The sequence below is a fragment of the Mustela nivalis genome, assembly GCF_964662115.1.
Source record: "Mustela nivalis genome assembly, chromosome: 2".
Taxonomy (NCBI): Eukaryota; Metazoa; Chordata; class Mammalia; order Carnivora; family Mustelidae; genus Mustela; species Mustela nivalis.
Genome location: NC_139021.1, coordinates 99,509,475 through 99,522,507, shown reverse-complemented (window position 1 = coordinate 99,522,507; position 13,033 = coordinate 99,509,475). Strand labels below are relative to the sequence as shown.

Genomic DNA, 13,033 nt, shown 5'->3' with positions numbered 1-13,033 from the left:
ATGTAGGGACATGTGTTAACACAGCCAACCTATAAAGCAGAACTTGGGGGCTATCTTTTAAGGTCTCCTCTGCTCTGTTGAGTGTTTAGATAAAAATAATGAAGGATTCCTCTTTTGCTAGAAAATTTGTTTATAAGTTGACTTAAGCTAATATGTAAGAAAATAAAGCAAATTAATATGCTAGTAATATAAAAAGAGTACTGATAATAATACATGGCCAACTTTTTTTTTTTTTTTAGCACTGAGTGCCAGATACTAGTAATCAGTGTTTTACATATATTCTAATTTAATTCCCACAGTAACTCTGTGAAATAAAGTCCTCCTCCACCCCTTTTTTAAATCAGGAGGTTAAGACAAAAAAAAGCAACTTACCCGAGAGATCTCATGGATACTATTAAAAAATGTTATTGGGTGACAGGAACAGTTTCTGTGTGCTGGGATTTAAATTCAGGCCAACAGACTCCAGAAGTCATATTTGTAATCACATACGGTAATAGTACGCATACATTCTTAAACTCATGTCCGAATGCTTTCTATAGGTAAATGTGGGATGTACTTTGTGGAAGATAATGCTTCTGATACAGTTGAAAGTTCGGTGAGTAGAGACTTAAGTTTGCACTTACATAAATCTAGACAAATTCCCAAAATGTATAACTTTGGGATAACGAGAGAGCAGGTATTGTGACTCTATGTATAGATTGGTCTTAATTCCAAACTTTTTCTTTTAAAGATACTTTTAAAAAGAAGACCATACCATCTTGTCTGGGGTACAGTCTGATATCATAGCAGTTAGTATTATGAGTCAAATTCCAAAGTGCTCCTGTTAAAGCAAACAAGCAAAGGGGGAAGAAGTGAGAGAGAGAGAGAGAGAGAGAGAGAAAGCAAGAAACAGACTCTTAATTATAGAGAACAAACTGATAGCTACCAGAGGGCAGGTGGGTAGGGGATGGGTGAACCAGGTGAAGGGGATTGACGAGAGCACTTGTGAACACCAGGTGATGTCAGGAAGTGTTTAGTCATTGTATTGTACCCCTAGAACTATACAACACCATATTTTAACTAACTAGGATTAAAATAAAAACTTGAAAAGTACAAATTTTTTTAAAAATGAAAAAATGAAAGAAAAATGCTTGTTATGTTAATTTATTTATATTTATTCTTTTTATCACTATCCTCAGTAGCAACAAATAACTACTTCTTACCAATCCCAGTTCACTGTCAAGTACACTTACCTTCACAAAGAAAGGAAAGTGTTGTATAATTGAATAACTTAAGTAATTCTGATATTCACATGCCTTAGTACCATAATTTTTATTCTGCTGGAAGTACTGCTATTAGTCAGAAAATAACAAAAATGACTCAATTCACATTTTTTTGTATTTCAAGACTTTCTGTCCATATGAATTAGCTTGTGTGCCATTAAAATATTGTTTTGAGATCCTGGTAATAAGAGAAATAAGGCTTTTTGTTTCAGAAAAGTTCTAAAACCAAGAATTGCTAAGGATATACTAAATAAGATTGCATGTGCTTTAATAGTGAATACATAGGTGATTTTTTAAAAATGAGCTAAAACATAAAATTTTGTTGTAAAACAATATGAAAATATTTAATATAGCCCCCCCAAAATTGAGTAGGCATTCTTTCATGTGGGATTTATCTAGCAGTTGCCACAGTATTTATCCCAGCTAGTAGAAGTATGGTTAATTATTTTTCAAGATGTCTCTTTTTTAGCAACCAAGAAATTTAATAGTTGATATATAAGCAAACATTTTTCTGGATCCAAAAGATGCCATTTTCCCCCTTTAAAACTCTCCTTAAAATAATCTTGTTTTGTTTTGGCTTTTTTTTGAGAGTGAAAGAGCCTTCTCTCCTCCATTCTTTAGCACTTGTTCCCACTTTACATATGACATTTGCTGTCTTGCATTTTGAATGTTTATATACTTTCCATCTGACACAGATATATTGCATGCAGAACACTTAGCAGAGCACCTTGCTCCTAGATACTTAACATCTGCTGAGTTGCAGGAATCAATGAAAGTTAAAGCTCAACAAGAAGGAATTCAGTTTTATGTGTGAGAATATTAGATTTTCATTAAAATGTTTATTTGTAATATATTTCCAACCCCTACTTCTAAAAGCCAGTTGGAACTTAGTACAATACTGTAATACACATGGAACAGGACAAGTCAAATTTTAAAAATTTCAAATAAGGTTTTAGAAGGATGAAGAGCCTGGGGTAAGATAATCATGTGATTGAGTTCCAAGTTTTGCACTGAGCTCCTGTTCCAACACAAAGGAGAAGTAATTGCAGTTTTCCAAAAGGGAAGACTGATGAAAAACCAAAATAGGATGCAGGTTAACTTGATGAGGTAAATTCTAACTAGTTTTAAACTTTAGTAGAAGCTTTTATCGTGTTTTCTATTGAAAGCATTGAGTAATGTAATTCATGTATTGAGTTGCAGTTTACAGACTTAGATACGTTTTTAAAAGTTTTCTTGATCTTGTACTTTGGTAAGGGCCCATTGGTGGTAAGAAGTATAGGACCTATGGCCCCTAATCCTTCATTCTAGAATGTGGGAATTTGGGATGCCTGAGTGGCTCAGGTCATGATCCCAGGGTCCGGGGATGGAGCCGGAGGGAGGCTCCTTGCTCCAGGGAGCCTGCTTCTCCCTCTCCCCCCTCTCCTCCCTCTCCCTCTTGTCCTCTTGCTTGTGTTCTCTCTCTGTGTCTCTGACAAATAAATAAAATCTTTAAAAAATAAGAAGAAGAAAAAGAAAAAAGAAAGAAAAGAATTAGGGATTTGTTGAGGGAGACTGGAATTAATGCTGTCAGGAAGACCCAGCCTTCCGGTGGTCACTTTATCTCTTCTTCCTTCTGCTGACCACATGGGAGAGGAACATAGCCATCTGGTGGGCGACGATCTGTGAGCTTACAGTCGGTGGGGCTGATTGGCAGAGGCTGCTTTGCCTTTCCTGGGAGATGCAGAGTCATGCGAACTGTGCTTCAGAGCTGGTGAGCTCCCAGGCATGCAGATAGGTCAATTTTAACCCAATCCATGTGTGAGGGCAGGCCCACAGTTGTCTACTCTCCACCCCGACCCCAGGCCAAGAGAGACAAGCTCCTGTTTCTTTCTCTATTGATGGGCTTGTGTGTTTATCAACAACAGGAACATATCCCTTAATGGGCTTTAGATTTCTGAAGTAATTTCATCCCATACTCTGCTCCAGAGAACCCAGTGCCTCATCTTCTTTCTTCCAGTTGTTTCAACCTGATCACTTAGTCTGTGACCCCGGCATGCTTTTCACATTTCTTGTTATTTTTGCTTCCTAGGATTCATTTTCCCTTAATTTCTTGCCAGCTCAGCTTTAAACTCAAGTCAGTCTAGAATGGCTGTGTATTGTAGGAGTCTAACCATATGACATTCTGGGAAGGGAAAACCATGGCGATAATAAAAAGATCAGGGGTCCACGGGGCAGGAGGGGAGGGGGAGGTGGAGCACGAGGGAATTCTGTGGGAGGCGGTGGTGGTGGACACGTTTCCCCGGAGACATTAGTCAAAACCGACAACTGCGTCACGCCAAGAGTGAACCCTAGTGTAAACTATGGCCTTTAGTCAAGAATAATGTATTCAGTGGTGGCTCAACAATTATTACAAAGGCACCACACTACTCACACTGATGGGAGACGTTAATCATAGGGCAATTGTGAGTGCAGGCAGGGAATACATGGGAACTTTCTACGCTGTCTGCTCGGTTTCCTGCAAACCTAAAACTGCTCTAAGTTAATGCTGGTCCCCACATGCAGGGCACTCTCACTCATATTAGGGGTATTACTTTCCAACCAGTCACCTCTGGTGGCTCCCTCCCCTTTTTGTTTATCTTCCCATATCAGTCCGCCTTTCCCATTCCGCTTTACCTGCCCACTGGCGTCTTCTGCCCCTGTAGAGATCCAGACGTGTATAATTCTGATCTCGGGCTGATTTCATGGGTGATCAGAGTTCTTTGGTAGGTAATCAGCTCACTTTAGGGTACAGGTTGAAAAGGCACCTCCTCCTACTTGGCCAAAATTAGCAAGACAGGAAACAACATGTGTTGGAGGGGATGTGGAGAAAGGGGAACCCTCTTACACTGTTGGTGGGAATGCAAGTTGGTGCAGTCTCTTTGGAGAACAGTGTGGAGATTCCTCAAGAAATTAAAAATAGAACTTCCCTATGACCCTGCAATTGCACTCCTGGGTATTTACCCCAAAGATACAGATGTAGTGAAAAGAAGGGCCATCTGTACCCCAATGTTTATAGCAGCAATGGCCACGGTCGCCAAACTGTGGAAAGAACCAAGATGCCCTTCAACGGACGAATGGATAAGGAAGATGTGGTCCATATACACTATGGAGTATTATGCCTCCATCAGAAAGGACAAATACCCAACTTTTGTAGCAACATGGACGGGACTGGAGGAGATTATGCTGAATGAAAGAAGTCAAGCAGAGAGAGTCAATTATCATACGGTTTCACTTATTTGTGGAGCATAACAAATAGCATGGTGGACATGGGGAGTTAGGAGAAGGGAGCTGGGGGAAATTGGAAGGGGAGGTGAACCATGAGAGACTATGGACTCTGAAAAACAATCTGAGTGGTTTTAAGTGGTGGGGGGGGGGTGGGAGGTTGGGGGAACCAGGTGGTGGGTATTGTAGAGGGCACGGATTGCATGGAGCACTGGGTGTGGTACAAAAACAATGAATACCGTTATGCTGAAAATAAATAAAAATAAATTAAAAAAAAAAACTAAAACTCCTCTAAAAAATAAAGTCTCTTAAAAAATACAAATAAAGTCTTTTTAAAAATTCCTTAAATTTCATCCAGCATTTTGAAGTGTTTTGTAGTAAGGGGGTGGGGCAGGTCAGGGAATCTTATCTGCCATATTGCCACAAAAGGAAGATGTCTTATTTCATTTTCACGTTTTAAAAAATCTAAGATTAAAATGATTATTTATATTTCCTATGAAGCAAACACTTTCATTTATTTCTTTTGTCTTAGAGCCTTCAGGGAGAATTGGAACCAGCGTCCTTCTCCTGGACATATGAAGAAATTAAAGAAGTCCACAAGCGTTGGTGGCAGTTGAGAGACAATGCTGTAGAGATCTTTTTAACAAATGGTAGAACACTCCTGTTAGCATTTGATAACACCAAGGTAAATTTGGCTTTATTAATAAATACATATGTTTGAAGTTATCATGGGTCCAGTGTAACTGTACTCAAATGATTTTATCAGGGTTTAACTTATTTAAACTTTGATTCACTGTTTCTGTCATCAAGTAAAAATTGCTCTTGTTGGTCCTAATTAAAGTGAACCTTGGCTATATTAGAATGATTTTTGTCCTTCAAAACTGTGTTAAATTCCGATTCTCCAGAGTAACTGTATCTATAAAAAGTAAGTGAATGCATAATCAACCTGAAAAGAGCAATTTAAACTTGAGAGCAGATTCCATTGTTTATAAACCCTTTCTTAACCCCCACCACATCCCTTCGGCTTCAGTTTGTCTGCTGTCTTTTATAGAAAAGAGAAGTGATGTGTGCTCACTGCCTCCATTCTCTTTTGAAACGCTCCTGGCTGGTTTTCTTCTCACCACTTCACCTAGAACTCTGGTTGGGGTTCTCAGTGACCTCCGTGTCCAAACCCTATGGTCACATTTCTCGGTCCTCATTTTACTTGGCCTATCAGCAGCTTTTGACACCAGTGATTATTTTCTCCTTTTTAAAAAAAGATGATAATAATAATAACCTTCCCAGGGCACCTGGGTGGTGCAGTCTATGGAGCAGTTGACCTTCCAACTCGGTTTCGGCTCCGATCATGATCATGATCAGCCTCAGGAGATCAAGCCCCGCATTGGGCTCCGTGCTCAGCAGGGAGTCTGCTAGTGGCTCTTCCTTTCCTTCTCCCTCTGCCACGCTCTCTCAAATAAGAAAGAAATAAAATCTTCAAGAAAAAATTAATCTTTTCCACTAGGTTTCTGGGTCATCACTTTTCATTGGCTCCCCTCCTGTTGTCAGGGCATTCCTTCTCAGTCTTCCTCGAAGATGCTGCTTGGAATGCCTCTGGGTTCACTCCGCAGACCTATTCTCTTCTCATCCACTCTTAGGACTTTAAATACTACCTGTATTGTAACAACTTACAAATTTGGGTCACTACCCAAACCCCTCCTGGGAATGCCACACTCAAATACTTAACTCCCTCCTGGGCATCTCCACTTGAAAGTCAAATCAGCATCTCATATTGAGCACGCACAAAACCAAACTTCTAATCTGCCCCCTCAAAATCTTGTTGCCGTTTTCCCCGTTTCAAAAATTAGCAACTCGAATCCCTCTGATTGCCCAGGCTAGAAATTTTGGGATTCCCCTAGACTCCTCTTACTCTTTCATGCCCTACATGCTCTCGATCTGCTGACTCTCCCTCAAGATAGGTCTGACTATGTACATTACTACCCTCCTGGTCTAAGCCAGCATCATCTCCTGCCTAAAAATCATTACAGTAGCCTCCTAACTGTCCTCCCTGCTTCCATTGCTCCCCCTTCTTTCAGACTATTCTCAACATGATAGCTAAAGTGTGTTGATCATATCATTCTCTACTCACAACCTTCCAATCACTTCCTGCCTCACTTGGTTAATGCCACAGTCCTTATAATAGCTGAATGAAGCACTGAATGATCTGGCATCTTGTTATCTCGCTGACCTTCTTTTCTATCATTGTATCCCCTCCTCTCTCCATCCCTGGCGACTTTGTTTTCCTTGACTAGGCACACTAATGCCTCGGGGCCTTTGCACTTACTGCTCCTGCTCCAGAATATGGCCCGGAATGTTTTTCCTTTTTGAAATCCACATGACTCACTTGCTCACTTTTTTAGGTTCCTTGATCTAATGTCTCCTTCTCAGACCTTCCTGACTACTCTTAATAAAATAACAACCCCTCCTTTACTCCTATCCCCAAGTCTCCTTGCCTTTGTTCTGTTTTCCTCTATAGGACTTAATAACATCCAACATTGTCTCTCCAATAAAATGTAAACAGTTTGTTTTGTTAAGTGCTATAGCTTCAACAGTTTGAATGTGCCTGATCAGTATTTGTCAAAGGAATGAAAACTTCCTTTTTCTTGCGTGGTTTTGTTATGCAGTCTGTCATAAACTCCTATCAGCCTTAGCTTTAGAAGGTGGCAGTCTTCAGATTTAAACTATAAGTTTAGGTTTTTGTTTTTCCTTGAACCGATTCATTTTTTTTTAATCGTGGTAAAAAAAAATACATAAAAGAAGATGGCCATTTTAAAAAAGATTTTATTTATTTATTAGAGAGAGTGAGTGAGCATGAGTGGAGGGACTGGAGGGAAGCAGAGGAAGAAGCAGGCTCCCCATTAAGCAAGGAACCCAATGGGGGTCTTGATCCCAGGACGCTGAGATCATGACCTGAGCTGAAGGCCCATGCTTAACCAACTGAGTCACCCAGGTGCCCTCATTTTAGCCATTTTTACGTGTTAAATATATTCACATTGTTGTGGAACAGGTTTGTGGTGTAGATTTTTAAATCCCCTGTGACCTTGCCTGTTCCATAGCCATAGCTCCATTTCCTTATTTACTTTTAGTCCTGTCTCTGGTTATCTGCGACTGTGGCTCTCATTCCTTTGCCTTAAGTCCATACACATTTAGGATAGATATTTCAATTTGTTTTTAGTAAAGCCCTGGCTTGTCTATTTTTTCCCATTTATTACCAATCATCATTTAATTACTTTAGAAAAAATCAGATTACCTTTTTCTGTGACAAGTTTTGTGAATCTCTAAAAAACCAAACAAACACAAAAGTTTATTGCTTTTCAATCAGTAGTGAAAATCAAATATCGTATTTTACATAGGATATCTTATTTCATATTCATGCAATAAATATTACTATTCTCATATTACAGATGTAGTAGTAACACAGAGGTTTTAAGATGGAAGCAAGGCCATCTGTCCAATTAAGATGACCATGCTCTTTTTTTTTTTTTTAAAAAGATTTTATTTATTTATTTGACAGACAGAGATCACAAGCAGGCAGAGAGGCAGGCAGAGAGGCTGAGCAGAGAGCCCGATGTGGGGCTCAATCCCAGGCAGAGGCTTTAACCCACTGAGCCATCCAGGCGCCCCAACCACGCTCTTTCTAAATACCATGTTGCATTTATTTAGATGAAGACTCTTCTTTATCCTTTTTTTTTTTTTTTCAGGATCTGTATATAAGTGACTTTTCTATACAGACATTTTCTTACCTTCTTATTAGCTGATTTCTCTGGCAACACAACATAACGTTTAGGAGTTCAGCCTTTGGAGGAAGCCCCGGAGTTGAATCTCAGTTCACCACCAGTGGATGTTATTTGGACAACAAGAATTTTCTTGGTGGCCTTGAAGTTACTAATGTGCCTAAAATATGGAGACTTTGGAGAAAAGTATCAGTAACCTAAAAGAAAATCTGTTTGTTTGTTTTTTTCTCTCCTTTCTTTGCAGGTCCGTGATGACGTGTACCACAGTATACTAACAAATAACCTCCCTAATCTCCTGGAATACGGCAACATCAATGCTCTGACAAATTTATGGTATACTGGACAAATCACTAACTTTGAGTATTTGACTCACTTAAACAAACATGCCGGCCGATCCTTCAATGATCTCATGCAGTATCCTGTGTTCCCGTTCATACTCGCTGACTATGTCAGTGAGACCCTTGACCTCAATGATCCTTCAGTTTACAGGTAACTGAAAATGGTGTCACTTGTTGGCTTTGTCCATATGCTGTCTTTATTTCATTAAAGACCTATCAGGATTTTCAACCATGCACCAATCTGAAGGAATATACAATGAACCCCATCTGTCCATAACCTCAACTCGACAGTTATGAATATTTCTACCAAGCTTGTGTCATCTCTTTTTTGCTTTTTAAGACAAATCACAGACATTTTGTTATGTTATTCCTGTGTTCTTCAGCACACGTCTCTTAAGAAAGTATCGAACATTTTCTTATTTATGTTACAGTGACACTATCATATCTAAGAAAATTAACAATAATTTCATGGTATCATCTAATACCCAGCCCATTTTCCAGTGTCCCCCAATTATATGAAAGATTTATTTTTATAGTTGACTGGCTCATATTGGGCCCAGTATCACCTTTGGTTGCTTTGTCTCTGAAGACACATCTAGAACAAGCCGTTGTTTGTTGGTATGCATTTTCCTCTTCCTTTTTTCCTAACGTCGACTTGTTGAAGAACAGATCAGCTATTTTGTAGGCTATCCCCATTCCCATGTTAGTATTTACCTTCTTCCTTCAGCCTCTGTATTTCCTAGAGACTGGAAACTAGTTCTGCAGTCTCGCTTAGACCGAGGGTCAGCCTTTTTGGACAGGTGTCCTTTGTAGGGGGTGTGAGCTTTGTATTGACCAACATATTGACCAATTCAGGAGACACGTGGCATCCATTCTAATGATGCTCACATTGATCCATGGTATCAGGCTTCCCCTGAATTTGTTTCTGTCATTGATGACTATCTCTTAAGTTGGTTATTTATTTCACTAGGGGTCACAAAATAGTGATTTCCTATTCTCTCATTTCTTCTAAAATTTTTTAGAAGAAAACATACAAGATGAGCCTGGTATTTGTTGTGTCAGAAAGCAAGGAAACAGGGGCGCCTGGATGGCTCAGTGGGTTAAAGCCTCTGATTCGGCTCAGGTCATGGTCCTAAGGTCCTGGGATCGAGCCCCACATCGGGCTCTGCTCAGCAGGAAGCCTGCTTCCTCCTCTGTCTCTCTCTGCGTGCCTCTCTGCCTACTGAGATCTCTGTCAAGTAAATAAATAAAATCAAAAAAAAAAAAAAGAAAGAAAGAAAGAAAAGAAAAGAAAGCAAGGAAACTAATAGTCTTGTCGGAAGGATGTGGAGGCCATATTTACCTACCTGTGTTCGTTGCAACAATGCTCACAACAGCCAGCTGGGGGAGGCAGCCCATGTCTATCTGTGGATGGATGGATGGGGAATTTGTGGTACATACATACAGTGGAACATCATTCCACCTTAAGAGGGAGGGAAGTCCTGTCATACGCTATAACATGGATGAACCTTGGGAACATTGGGAACATTGTGCTAAGTGAAATATTCTAGCCGCAAAACAGACAGATACTGTGACATTCCACTTATGTGAGTTATCTAGGGTCATTAGACTCAGGCAGAGAGGGGAATGGTGGTTGCTAGGGGACAGGGTTGCACAGGGGAGCGGGGAATGGGGAGTTGTTTAGTGGGGGTAGAGTTTTACAAGATGAAAAAGTTTTAGACGTTTCATGCAACAATGTAAATATGGTCAACACTATTGAACTGTTTATTTGAGGATTGTTATGATTATTAATTTTGTATTGTGTGTTTTTTTTAACACAACCCAAAAGAAAAGTAACAAAGGACTCAAGAGCCAACTTGAAGTGGCTAACACCGCCAAAGATAGGACAGTCGGAGCATTAGGAAAAATAATGACTACAATTGATTAAAACACATTAAAAAAAAAAAACTCTTAGGTTAATAATGATGCTTTTTAAAGGCTCCAGAAACAAACTTACTGGTCGCCACTGGATATAATTAGGGCACCAGTTTCTTACCTTTGACATTTGCCAATTAAAGCAAAAGAATTAAGCATTTATCCTGCTTTTCTTGAATGAATTGCCTTTTAGAGTAACCACATAGCCCTAGTTGATGAAGAAATATTCTGGTTATTTAATTTTTTTTTAAGTTCTCTTAGGTTATATAAAGAAAAATTGACTCCAAATATTCTACTTGGTATATTAGAATATATATTTTTTAGAATATTTTAACTACTGAGAAGTAGTCCTAGCTTAAGACAGTTTTCAAGAAATCAGATGCAGGGCACCTGGGTGGCTCAGTGGGTTAAGCCGCTGCCTTCAGCTCAGGTCATGATCTCAGGGTCCTGGAATCGAGTCCCGCATTGGGCTCTCTGTTCAGCAGGGAGTCTGCTTCCTCCTCTCTCTCTGCCTGCCTCTTTGCCTATTTGTGATCTTTCTCTATCAAATAAATAAATAAAATCTTTAAAAATGTTTTTAAAAAATCAGATGCAGCTTAGTATGTTTGTCAATTTAAAAAACAGCAAGTGGCATGTTATTTCCAGACATTTTTATCCACTGCTGATGGACATTTAGACATTTTTGCACTACTGGCATAAATAGATCCAATCTTTCTGGAAGGCATTTGACAATACATCGCCAAGAACTCTTCAAATGTATATACTGCTTTAGCAATTTAACTTCTTGGACTTTTTTTTAGGAATACTTAAGAATATGTACTTTACCAGAAAGGTTCCCACTGGAAGTAAGTTTCATGAGGTCAAGAACTCTGTCTGGTTCATTGCTGATAATGGTGCCTGGCATTGCGTGCAAAAATTTGGCCATATGGATGGATAGTCTTAACATCATTTTTTTTTTAATTTTTTATTTTTTATAAACATATATTTTTATCCCCAGGGGTACAGGTTAACATCATTTTTTTAATTTTATTTATTTATTTGGCAGCGAGAGATCACAAGTAGACAGAGAGGCAGGCAGAGAGAGAGGAAGGGAAGGAAGCAGGCTCCCTGCCGAGCAGAGAGCCCAATGCGGGACTTGATCCCAGGACCCTGAGATCATGACCTGAACCGAAGGCAGCGGCCTAACCCACTGAGCCACCCAGGCGCCCCTTAACATCATTTTTTTAAGTGGCTAAATCTTAGAAACAACCTCAATGCCCAGCACCAGGTTCGAGTTAACTGCTTTACATTGCAGCCATTAAAAATGGTATTTTAGAAATATTTAGTGTAGGTGGGGAAGGCTGTTATTTTTATTTTTAAACGTGAATATACATATACAGATAACCAGAAAAACAACTGGAAAGGTATATACCAAAATGTTTTACCTGTGAAGAATGGTATTTTAGCTGATTTGGGGTTTTTTCTGTCTGCTCATCAGTAATTTCTGATTTTTCAACCACAACAGTATTATTTGTGTTCAAAAAAACCTATATACACTGTTTAGAGGAAATCCGCATACCTGGATCTTAAACGTGATTTCTCCTATTTTGATATGTGAATTTGTATCTATTCTATAAAACTGTTTTTACTTTTAATGAATTTTTTAAGATTATAGAAAGGTCTCAAAAACCAAATTAGTGCTTACTATCATCAATTTCAGTATCCCTAGGATATAGGCATATGACTGGCTGGCTCAGCAGACCTGGTTTGATCCACTGAGCTTTGGGCAGATCTTGATGTTGATCTAATTATGGAGCCAGAGGTTGGAACTCCAGATGGCTGCTAGCCCCGTGGCCCCTCAGCCCGGGAGGCTTCGGCCTCGGCGGATCTTTTCCTCTTGTTCTTCCAAGTGCTACACAGGGAGGCTCCTTGCCTGTGTGGCTTGGAAAAGTGAGGACTCATCCCAGTGTTCTCTAGCGTCCCTGACAGAGTGTGAACACCAGCACAGACACAGCTCTACTGTGCAGATGAGGATGTCACTCCCCGTCTGTGAGTTAGACAATAAAACATGGATTTCACTATGCACACGCCTAGTCTCCACTTGGTCATTTTTAAATTTGTGTCATTTTGGGGTGCCAGGCTGACTCAGTCAGTAGAGCATGTGACTCCTACCTTCAGGGTCATGAGTTCAAGCCCCACGTTGGGCATGGGGTCCACTTAAAATTTAAAAAAAAAAAATTTTTAAGTGTCATTTTATTAATTTTCAGTACGTAACCTAATAATTCTATAATATCTCCTCATGGTCCTGCTTCCCATCCAAACCGCCCTTCCGTCTTCACCGCTGGACAAGTGTAGGTCTGGAAAGTGGGGACAGGCATGTCAGAGCTCAACAGGAATCAGCTTCCCTAGATGGCATCAGTTCTGATTCTGGAGGAAATGGAAGAAGCGAAGAGAGCAGGGGCCCCAGCAGCCCTTCTTGTCTAGGTTACTCGTAAGCCAGGAACTCCTGAGTGGGTATGAATCTATTTAG

At 39.8% G+C, this 13,033-nt stretch overlaps 1 protein-coding gene across 5 annotated transcripts in view; it reads left to right on the top strand.

The window, feature by feature from the left end:
- LYST (lysosomal trafficking regulator) overlaps nt 1-13,033 on the top strand; it is a 172,458-nt gene that overhangs the window by 119,247 nt on the left and 40,178 nt on the right. For all 5 annotated transcript variants that reach the window (XM_082720726.1, XM_082720724.1, XM_082720722.1 and 2 more), the window contains 3 exons: nt 540-595; nt 5,035-5,187; nt 8,517-8,761. In XM_082720726.1, coding sequence (XP_082576852.1) covers nt 540-595; nt 5,035-5,187; nt 8,517-8,761 — 454 coding nt within the window. The remainder of the gene's footprint in view (nt 1-539; nt 596-5,034; nt 5,188-8,516; nt 8,762-13,033) is intronic.